This window comes from Myotis myotis, unplaced genomic scaffold (genome assembly GCF_014108235.1).
Source record: "Myotis myotis isolate mMyoMyo1 unplaced genomic scaffold, mMyoMyo1.p scaffold_m19_p_3, whole genome shotgun sequence".
NCBI lineage: Eukaryota > Metazoa > Chordata > Mammalia > Chiroptera > Vespertilionidae > Myotis > Myotis myotis.
The window spans coordinates 54,386,733-54,398,817 of NW_023416335.1; the positions used below are offsets into that span (position 1 = coordinate 54,386,733).

The 12,085-nt window shown below is 30.6% G+C and overlaps 1 protein-coding gene across 18 annotated transcripts in view; it reads left to right on the forward strand.

Annotated features, from left to right (window-relative positions):
* RBM26 (RNA binding motif protein 26) overlaps positions 1 to 11,431 on the forward strand; it is an 87,318-nt gene extending 75,887 nt beyond the window's left edge. For 13 of the 18 annotated variants that reach the window (XR_004965775.1, XR_004965785.1, XR_004965780.1 and 10 more), the window contains 3 exons: positions 916 to 1,029; positions 2,648 to 3,826; positions 8,185 to 11,431. Coding sequence is in view for 2 of the 18 variants with exons in the window: in XM_036297369.1 (XP_036153262.1) it covers positions 916 to 1,029; positions 2,648 to 2,737 (204 nt within the window). In the remaining 16 variants the exon portion in view is untranslated. Of the gene's footprint in view, positions 1 to 915; positions 1,030 to 2,647; positions 3,894 to 4,469; positions 4,529 to 8,184 lie in introns of those variants that run through there. The other 5 variants (XR_004965776.1, XR_004965777.1, XR_004965778.1 and 2 more) reach the window with 5 other exon arrangements.
* Positions 11,432 to 12,085: the final 654 nt, after the last annotated feature.

Here is a 12,085-nt window from a genome sequence, read left to right on the forward strand (position 1 = left end):
CCTATAGATTTGTCACAAATTTATATGTGCAGATTTAAAATTTATACCTGGGGACTTTAATGTCACACAACTCATGGTCAGATGTCATTGAACGTGTAATTGTTTCTACATTTCACATTGTACTGTACTTTGAGATTGTGCTATAAATCTTTTGTGACTATGAGTTATTTTGGTATGTTGCTTACATTGATTTATGTTAGTTCATGTTACTTTAATTTGAATCCACTATTTCCAAAGCAGCCAGTTAATGCAGCAAGTATTTAGACTTTACTATTTACTAATAAGTTTTATATGCAATTCTGGAAGCTTTGTAGAAACTACTTTATAGAAAAGTTGCATATTTTTCCTTCATTGAGATATTTATATTTTATAATAGTGATATATCAATTTGTGATCATGTGATATAATATAAAAATAATGTGATAATTTATGCATGCAAAATTATTTTAATTCTATTAAAAATTTCTAGTTTATAGTTACTATATATGTCATTTATAAGAATTAAAATGCAAAAAAATACATTTAGCCTGTTGATTCTAACTTAGACTTTGATTCAGGATCTTGAAGTACTTTGAGACTATTGCCTTAAATGGCAATTATTATATTGTAAACATGTAGACATAGTTTTTCTAGTCAAATAATGGCGAGTACTGAATTAGCTCTGATCAATTGTGAGAAATTGTTCTTGTTTTCTTTTTAAAGGAATTTCCAATTCCTAGGCTAATTTTAGAAATAACCATATAAAGCAAATTATTATAAGTAGTAAATAGTTATTCAGTAAATAACCACAAATCAAATTAATAGACAGCTGTCTTCACTGTGTTTAGGTGAGTTAATTTAAATATTAGGTGCTATAATATTTTTTTCTTCAGAAATTATTAATGTTCTATATTCCACTGTTCTTAATTATTTTAGGCTGCAGTTCATGGAGCTCGTTTCAAAGGGCAGGATCTAAAACTGGCATGGAATAAACCAATAACTAATCTTTCAGCTGTTGAAACAGAAGAAGTTGAACCTGATGAAGAGGAAGTATGTTTGTTTTTTTCACTTGGTTTTGCCCTTAAATGTTCACATTTTTATATAAATTGTGATTTTATGGCTGTGATTTTTAACATAAAACTTTTATTCCTGAGCCATATTTTAGGCAGGGGATATCAGATAAATGCAGACAACTTTAAATTTTCTGGATTATTGAAATCTGTGGATTGCTAATCCAAAAAGAATATATGCAAATCACACACACACACACACACACACACACACACACACACTCAGTTTTCATTTATTCTTAAAAGAATAATTATTTGTTAGATTTTTTATCCATAGGAAATCTTGTAATATTTCAAGTTTTAAAGTATATATTCTCAATTGCTTTATTAACATTTCAGGTACTTTTTATTTTAATTCATATTGTTTTAGTTCATTAGAATGAATACCTGGTATATGGTAGATACTGTGATAGGCATAAAAATGAATAAGACACGGTCCCTATCATCAAGGAGCTTATAAACTGGAAAGGGGGGTGGTGCTGACAGACACATAAGAAACAAATTATAATAAAAGGCAAACTGATATGCTGAATAAAGATTTGAACAATATGCTGTTGGAATCCAAAGGAAAGAGTGATTATTTCTGTCCATAAGAATCTTGAAGGAGTTGGTGACCTTTGAACTGAACCCTAAGTGATAATAAAACTTTCCATAAACCAAGAGCTTGGACGGGGAATATAGTTGAGAGGCATATTTGAGCAGAGGGATAATTGTAGAGACTACATTTTTCTTGGGTAACAGCAGTTAGTCTGAGACTTGTGAGCATAAAGACCAGTGAGCCCTTTGAACAGCCCCAGACTTAAAAATAAGCAACTCTATTTGTTTAATCATGAAATAGGCTGTAGGAGAAAGTTGAGGAAGTTAAAAAATAAAGATAAGGTAGGGACACTAAACAAACACATGTTTTATCTCTGTTAGCTTATCAGTGTCACTTCATTTTGTTTGAAGAGCATTCAAGGCTGTTAACACATATCCATAGTCAAATGCAAGAATAAATTGTGTGTTTTGAAACTCATATACATGATTTGTCATTTTATATTTTAGATTATACCTTTGTCCTTCCATGAGTTTGAATTGAATGGGGAGAAAAGCAGGAGAGCTCCTGGTATTAGGTATTTTGAAAAGCAGTCTGAGAAGCTTTTATGAAAGGAATGGAGAAAAGGAATGCTATAAAGAAAATGTTTGTTTACGTACAGTAGAAAATCTGGATAGACTTTTATACAACTTATTGGTTGATTTAGTGTCCAGCATTAGGGTAAGTCAGAGAAGACTTACTGATGTTTTCTTTAAAAAAAAGATAATAAACAATGTTTTGTAGGTATAGAGAAGATAGCATTATTTGGTAAAGAGAGGCAGGAGAAACAGCATGTACAAAGGCTTACTTTGATAATTCTTTAGTGCCTGTTTGATGCAAGCAATAGAATAGATACTGTAGAGAAAGCATTGAGTCAGTAAAGGTTGCTTTTTATTTCTTGAATGTCCTAGCTATAGCAATACCTTTTGTATTCGACTCTGTTGAGAGAAATCAGTATTTAAAAGTGTCACCTTTTTTCTTTTCTTTTTTTTGGGTAAATTCCTAAATGCATTTTAACCTAAAGTTTCAGGAAGAGTCTATGGTGGATGACTCATTACTTCAAGATGATGATGAAGAAGAAGAGGACAATGAATCTCGTTCTTGGAGAAGATGATTTGACTGATCATTGATCTGCACATGCTAGAACTCTACCTGTGTTTCATTAGTATTATCTAATGTACTTTTACATATTTGTAAAAACAATTTTTGGTAAATGTGATGAAGATGGATTTCACAAATAGAAGAAAAGAAAACTACCTTCTGATCCTGTATTTTGAAAGATTGATGTTTGCATTTTATTTCAGTAAACAATTGCTAAAGACATCACACTAGAAACATGCAATGTTTTTATTACATACTTCTACTGAACAATACAGAATTCTTCAGGTTCTTTGTAATTTAATGAATAGGTCTGAAAACTTATGACCAATACTTGTAATAATTTAGAGAAATTTGTTTTACTCCAAATAAGGAATGAATTTGCATTTAAAATCTTAATGAATGTTTTCAAAAATGAATAGATAACATAGTACTCTAACTAAAGTCTCCAAGTATGTATTCATAATATTACATAGTAGTATGCTTAGGCTTTACTATGTATTAGCCTTTTGTTGGACTTGTGTATGTATTTTACCATATGGGTTTCAATGATAATGGTGTATGACTGCTTTGCATATGACTCTCCTTATGCATTCAGATGTTTAAAATAAAGTGGAATGGTCTTTTAAAAAGAAAAGAAAAGAAAAAAAAAAGCAATGACAAAAAAACAACAACACACAACCAAGACGATGTTCTTTGATTTAAAAAAAAAAAAAAAAAAAAAAAAGATAAAAAGAAAGAAAAAAAAAGTTAAAATAGACCATTCCTGATGATGATCTACCCTTTCCCCCAATTATCACAAAAGGAGCTATAATCACTAACTTATTTTTAGTAATAATGGTTACTGATACCTTTATAATAATGTACAATCCAATGTTTAAAATTTATACCACTTCGGTTTGGTTTGATCCTATAAATTTTCAACAGATGTCTTAAAATTTAAAAGCAGGCTGATTAGTTTGGAACCAGACTTCAAGTAGAGCTAACATTTGGTGAATAAGAAAACCATCACATTACATTTTGGATGTATGAAAGAAAACTTGACCATTTGAAGATGTATGAATAAAGAAATGTACTATAGATACTACTTTAGGAAAACAGTTTGGTAAGTGTTTCAGTCTGATATTTTAAGTGTGCGTTTCCTATATTTGTATAAAAATACTTGACATTTACAACATTGTGATTTTTAAGTGGATTTCTCTGGCAAGTGAACATGATCACTTAAAGTTGATACAGGATATAAATGCATTCTTTGTAGAATGAAGGGGTGGGAGGATACATATTTATATTTTTAAATTCATCATTTAGTTTACAAGTATTTCTGCCCCTCCTGAGATTATAGTGATTATATTAAAAGTCACATCAAAAACATCACTTTCTTTTCATACTGTGGTCCTCACAATCACAAACTGTAATTCCACCACCCACACTCTTCTACCAGTGGAGTGACTAGTGGATTTTTTCCACACTTAGGGTTAAAGTTATATAATGTTCTTGATGGTAGTACTATTTCATAGGAATGTTTTGACTTGCAATTAGTGCATATGTTTATATTTAAAATTTACAAGTCAGATTTCTTTTGTCCAAATAGTGACTTTACTCAAAAACTTCTTCTTAGAACTATATTTCTAAACTATACTTCTTCAAAAACTATACTTAGATCTAAGATAGATTTTTGTGTAGTCTCTTCTATGTTGACTATATACTATTTTGATTTGTTAGGTAAGTTTGTTTTCTTTTCTTTTTAGTAGTCGTGAAAGGTGCCAAATTGGCAGAGGCTCACGTTTCTTCTTTTTACACCAAACAGGTATTATAAAGAAAAAAAATATTTCAAAGGCCAGTTAAATCTCCATGCTGATTTTTGGCTTTATAATTTGATTAGTAAATTTTAGCCTGATATTTTAAAAATTACTGTAAAATCCCTTATTATGTAACTGAAATTACCTATTATTTAAATTCACAAATAGGTAATTACTCTTCCTAGTTTTACATTCTCTAGTAACCTAAAATTAAAATGTTTTAAGCCATTTTGCTGTGAATGAATCAGAAGACAAGTATATATCAGTTTGGTCCAGAAGTATGGGGATTAAATATTAGCAACATTCATTAGATTCACAATTATATTTTTAGCAATGATTTTAATTGTAAATATTACTTAGATTTTCATTGCTATTGAGTTTTTAAAATTAATATGTTTATAAGTACTAGTAGTCTACATCTACATCTAAGTACTTTCATCTATTCTCATTCAAAACTGAAGCTATCCCTTTAAATCAGCTGTTAAATTTCCATTTTACAGATAAGGAAATTTGGAATAATAGAGATGGAATGACTTCTCCAAAGTCACTGCTAGAATTGAATGCACTCATTCTGATTTCAGTGCCAGCTATAGTTTTTTAAAAACTATATTGCTACCTCCTTTCTAATTGATTGAGCATGAAATCGTGTGCAATAAATGTGTAGTTCTTGCACAATATTAGTGGACTTCTTGGTCATTAGCCAGTTCATAACTTTACCCTCCCTTTTAATACAGCACTTTGTTCATATCTCTGTTACAAGTACTTATATTGCAATATAATTTATCTGGTTTATATGTCTGTCTTCCCCATTAGATTACAAGCTCCTCTAGGAAGGGGACCATGTCTTATTCATCTTTTTATCTCTAGTGATTATCACAAAGCCTGGCTCAGAGTGGGCACTAAGATGTTTGTTGGATGAATTAATGAATGAATGCACATTTGAATCTCCAATAATGGAGTGACAATTACCTCCCTTGTCAATTCTTATCAATTTTTTAAAATATCTCCTGAAGCTCTTCTCAGTCATTGGGACCGTTTTGCTAAAAAATTGCTACAGTTAGGTATTGCACCACTGGGGTTACAAATGCTGATGGAGGAATACACAGGTAGTCTGTGGAATTTCCATAAACAGCCATTAATATTTTTAGAGAGTTAAGTGTTGTAGTCAGTTTCAGAAGTAAAATGGCCTTTTGGTTTCTATTAGTATGTAAGAACAGAAATGGCAAGGGTCACTAATCTAGTCCATCCCACTGTTTTTTATGTCTAGTCCATTCCCTAGTTTAGAGTACTGGAAAAGGGTTAAGAGATTTAGCTTTTGGTCCCAGCTCTATAACTCACTCTGTGGCCTTAGATAAGTCTCTTAACTTATCCAGGGCAGTTTCCTTGTCTGTAAAATGAAAGTGGTTGGACTAGATGATCTCTAAGTTTCCTTTCACATTTATAGCTTCCCTGGTGTATTATTAGCATTTAATCTAAAACAATTTAATATATCTATACCAATTCTACATACTTGTTGCTACTGTTTCTGTCTTATCAATTGAAACAATTTCAATTTGGTTATGATAATTCATATTATGTGTCTTAGCACAGTTTTATATAAGTATTCTCAAATGCTTGCCTTTGCTGGTACAAATTTCATTTAGCCTATGAAGTATGGATTAACTTCTGTATTCACTAGCACTTTTCCTTTCTGCTTATAACTCTTCCATTCACTTCTGAATTCAAAGTTAAAACTCTTCCCTATTACAATATGCTACCTAAAACTTGAAACACATTTTTAAATACAGTTCTCTTATTAAGTATAGATCTGGGCCTAATTGGGAGTGAAAAAAGGATTGAGAATAATGTAGTTAACTACTGCTTACAGGAAAAAAATTAAGGAAAATTATGTATTATTGGATAAAAGATTGATTAGGATTACTTCAAGGGATGGTTGAATTGTCATTTTACATATTTCAGTATTTTATGTCTCTACCTAAGCAGAGTTGTTTTAAATGTTATTGGATAATTGTAACATTTTAAACTTTAATTTTAGTATTTAACCAATGCCCAAGCATTTATTGAAATCATGTTGTAGGAATGGGAGAGTATTGCATAGTGCTTGTTTTATTGCAATATGATCAAATGTATCAATTAGTAGTTTACTATGAAGACAAGACTTCACTGTGTTAGCTGATTATCTAGAAAAAAAATGGCTGAGTTTAATTGAAGGACATTTCCTGTTACTAGAACTGTTTTATGAAGAGTGTATTTCCAATCTTAATTGGAACACTAATCATTGACTCTAAAGGTTATATAGAAAGGAAGCAAACAGTTGCTTGTTTGGTTATGTTAAAATATCAATGGTTATCTTACAGTATTATCAAACCTTATCATCTATATTTTCATTTTCCCCTTACCTACAGTGTGAACTAATTATAGAATTTTTTTTTTTACTTCTTCTAGAATTTATATAAAAATTTCAGCTTTTTTTTTTTTTTTAAATCCTTTATAAAAATATTTTAGCCTTTTAAAACAAAAAATATCCTGCATGAAATTCTGGGTAATTAAGTAATTTCACTTTTTGGTCTTTCAGGGTTTTTCTTACTCTTCTAAAACCCTATAAATTAAAAGTGGAAATTTAACCTAGTATTAAATCATGAGTGTATAACATTTGTCAGGCAGAAAGAAAAATGTCCTTTTCCCAGACTCAGGAACTACCTTGTTCTTGTTAACTTCTTGAACTGGCTAGTTGCTCTAAGGTATGTACGCAGGCTTTTAGAGAAGAGTAGTTTTCTCTCTCTCTCTGATTATCAGATGACAGCAGATAATTTCCAAAATAGCTACCAGAAAAATTCTCAGAAACAAATTTTGGTGAACATGACTGCCATGCTCAGTAATTTCTAATGAAAACATTGTTTAGTTGAAAAATGTCTAATTTGGTAAATAATTTTCTTTCAGTTTATAAGTATTATGTTATTCATTACTTAGTGTAATTGAAAGCATTTTTTATTTTACTTTTCTGGAATCAGTTTATTATAGTTGTTCCTATCCCTGTTTCCTTGTTACTTCATTTCATCTACCTACCCCTCTCCCCATCATACAAATTAGCCTTCTTGTGTATACCAAGCACTGCCTCATTTTGATGTGTTCCTTTTATTTATTTTTGTTAATCATTGTGCTTAGCATAGAATTTTCTGTCATATAGTGTGACTAAAGAATGACATGATTATCATGTGGAGTTTAAGGTAATTAGATGTACCCTGCAACTACTTTGAAATTTTGGGGAAACTTAAGATAATTGTTTTTGCTTTCATTTTTATATGTAATACCTTGGAATTTGCTCATGATTTTTTCAAATTACTTTGCCTACCTATACCTCTATAAAATTTGGTATCTGGCCAGTTACTACATTTCCTAACCATAATTTTTAGATGGTAGACATGTTGTAGAGCTGTGATCTTTGCAGCTTAATGTTTTAAGGAAGCATAATGCACCTCAGAGGTTTCATTAAAAAATCAAGCTGATTTTTAAAATAGATCTGTCTACAACTTTGATTTTGATCCTTTCTCAAGTAGATTTTTTTTAAGCTTAGAAAAATTGGAGATCAATTTATGGTGTGATTCAATGTTTAGACCATTTATGATTTTCAGAGTTTTTTTTTAATAGTCTTCTCTTTTTCCAGCAGAGAGAGATCATCATTGCCTGAATTTAGCTTTGTGACTACAACAGCAAGATCTGTTCCTGTCTGGAGACGACTGTTATAATAACTCTATTATTTTATGTTTGCCTTTTATCAATTTGAATAGATGTTTACATGTACTATAATTAGCATTTTATCTTTACAGTTCTCTAAGGGTACATTTGAGTCCAGAAGTATATCTGAGTGTGTGCTTTGTCTGACCTTATTCTTAAATGTTTTCTCCCCTTTACTTCCTTTTTTTTTTTTTTTTTTTTTCACCATAAGAAGACAAAAGACCTCTTGGTTTCCTAGTATGACATAAGTTCAGTCTCAGTCAACTTCAGAATTGTGTCTAGGAAATCTATAAAGCCATGATGCTGTGTTAATTAACACAAACACTTTAGAAGAAAATGATTGAAAAGTTAAGCATGGGTATACTTTTAAATTTTCTGGGTTTTAAAAGGTTATATTTCTGGGGTTAGAATAGTCAGTTAAATATTTTGGACAGATGGTAAAATATTTTTTTTAACACACACTTGCCTATTTCTTCTAAATATATTTACTCAAGTTGTTCCCAAGACCACTTATCTGAATAATTTTAAAGTCCTTAGCTCTTTAAAACCAACAAGGAGACTATTTTTCTTTCTTTTCAAGTATTGCAGGATGATGACCTGTGGAGTATAAATATTGAAAAATATCTATTAAATGTCTAGTTTACAAGTTTTTCCATATTTTCCTCTCAGTCAAGACATCAAAGACAATCTTGAAAGCAAGGGGAAAGAATTTTGTGTGTCTTACATTGTTAAAGACACTAATTTTCCTATTTTAAAAGGCATATGCCCATATTATTTATTAGTAAGCAATTATTAATATTACTAGTGTTAATATGGCATAGAGTTATTTATAGAACATGATTTAATTTAACCCAGGTATTTACCAAAAACACTCCTTTTATAATGGGTGCCATTAAAAAAGCTTTCAACATCAGTTTTTGAATATTTCTTCAAATTCTCATGAGACATTTGAGAAGTTATTCTTGGTACAAACTCTTTATTAGGAAAGTCCAAACTACACTTGATTCTGTTCACCCTTGTCCATGCTATATTTTCACTTTTTTTTACGTGCAAAGTTGACTATTCTGTAAACACTTTATTGAGTGTGCATTGCCTCTGTCTTCATGAAAAATAAAAAGAATGAACACATCTATCGTAATGTAAATGATCTATTTTGATCCACATTAGTTGGAGACAGCATGATTAATAATATTAGGCTTGGTTTGAAGGAAAAGTACAGACTTTGGAAGGTATTCAAACATAATTATGACCTACTAGTATACAAGGCCTTTTTAAAATTAAAAACTTTAGTTTTAATTTGCAAACTATCATATAGCGAGTTTGTAAATATTTTTTCAGATTAATTCAGTATTTTTTCAAGGAAAGATGCTCTGCCCATCTAATAGTGGTTTCCATGCTAGGTGAAACCTAAAGAATGTTTTCTGAGACCATATTTGCTGTGAACAGTTCTAGTTGGTTAATGGATGTGGACCACATACTACTGCCCTCAACTTTATTTTGTCATCTTCCTGTTTTCCCCTTGCCTTTAAATTAAAAACAAAATAAAGCAAAACAAAATGAACTACCATTTGAATCAGAGTCAAGGTGATTTGATTCTCATTAAGATCATTGCGCTTTTTGGAAATTGCTGTGAGATCCAGTAGATTAGTTAAGTAGTTAAATTCCCATATGTTGATTAATTAAAGAAGGATTTTTATTTCATTTTCCTGAATAAGATTCTCATGAAGCTATGTGTAGATAACTGTACAGAATCACTTGTGTAATTGAATGATGCAGTTTACTGCTGCATGATTGCATTATGGAAACCTTTTATATATCTATATTTTTAATATACTTGGATTTTACACTATTAGCTGTTCTAGTCATGCTATATTTGTTTTTTAAAATAGAGTTTATAAATATCTCAAAATACAAATTGATTGAATATTTTGGTCTTGTTTACAAGATAAATAAGTGATGCAGCCCCAAAGTGTCTTAGGAAAAAGTCATTGGTGCTATAAAACCTTTCAATATCATTTTTGAATCTGTTGTTTGGACTGCTAGGCTTTCATCTATGATTGCTTTTGACTTATTTTCTTCTAACAGCGTAAGTAGAAAAGTGGTCTGTGGTGAGTAAAGAGCCCAGTCCATTAGAAAATACCCCATAATTTAAAGATAAGCAGAATGACGTACTTATTTTTGCCCAGCTTCCCCAAAAGAATTTGCTTCTTCAGCTTATCATTGGCTCTTTTGATGGGAGGAACTGTGTTAACCTGGCTAGAATTAAAAAATGAAACAATTCAGCATGGCTCAGTTTTCCTATATTTCAAATAGAAAACTTTTCTAGTCTGAAAATATGGTGTAATCCTGCTCTGCTTTAAATTCCCATTTGTCTTTTACTCAACAGGAGGCAGGGTAATTCTTAAATATTTATAGAACATTTGATGAGTTGGAAAGGGATGTATTATTTACATTGTACAAGTTTTGTGTTAATGCGTAGATTGTTTTCTCCATCTACAAAACTTTATTCCAGCACCTTAGTGAATGTTCTTAAGATACAATTTTTTAAGTATCAGCAAAGCATTCGTAGGTGTTTATTTTTTATTCTTAGAATCCTGAACCTGTTCTGGGTGTGATAGAACATGTCTGGCACAAGATTTCCTTTAATAAGTGGTTTAATTTAACGCAACTTCTGTGGATTGTTGAACTTAAAACACCAAAGGAATCTTTTCTTGTCTGGAGACTGGATTGTTCCAGTTTTTAATACCTGTGCCCATAAGTATCCATTTCATGAATGCGTGTTGGCATGGGGAAAAATTCCCTGCTCTTTGAGTGGAGCGAAAGAAATTGGTTAAGCTGTAGCAGCTTTTTTTTAATTTAAGTATGAAAACTTGAACTTGAAAAAAGTAAAACTTGAACTAGAAAACTCTTGTATGCTTAGAATGTTTATAGTATTACATGTTTATGTGGGGTTGTCAACATTTTTATTTATAGTTGAATTATGTTTTGTTAAATATCCATAATGTTTATTATTTTTATATTTTGAAAAAATTTTAAATAAAATAGTCTTACTTAAAAGCAGTTGTTAACTTTTTAAAATTGTTCTTCATGTTGCATCAATAGAAAGAAAAATGTGCAGCCCTCAGGCATTGCACAATTGAGAATTCTGGAAATGTTTAAATAAAGAAATGGCTTCACATTGCCTCTTTCCCTCTTTGCCCTCCATTCTCACTTTAAATTGTTCTAAGTCACCTTTGGTACCAATCTGTTTTTTGGCCTAATGGCTTTTTTTTCTCATACATATACAAATCTTATATACTCTTATTCTCCCTAATTCCTGCCTCTGCTGCCAGAAATTAGCTCTTTATTCCATTTGGGGACCAAAATAAGCATGAAAATATGTCAAAGAAGGACTGCCATAGATTCTAAAGTGGAATTTGATGTAAAGTACTTACATTGTCAACCTTTGCAAGTTCGTAGAACTTACATAATTATCAGTTTTCATTTGAAACATTTCTCCTCATTTAATTTACTTTTCCAGCATTCAGCATATTCATTTTATATTTTATTCTATCAAGTGATAAAATATTTTTTCATTACAGATATACCTTCTATCATCTATAGTCTGGGTTAAAAAAGCTTGATAATAAACTTTTCCACTAGTGGCACTGCTTTTATGAGAATACATTGTCTCCAAGTGCATATGTCTTGATAAAAATCTAGTTAGATCTAGTTGTGAAGTAGGAGAGGACTTTGGGTAATAATGACACACTTGATAAAGTTATTTAAAATAATTATATATTTTACATTTAAATAATTATATATAGCCAGCCCCCATGGAATATTTGCAG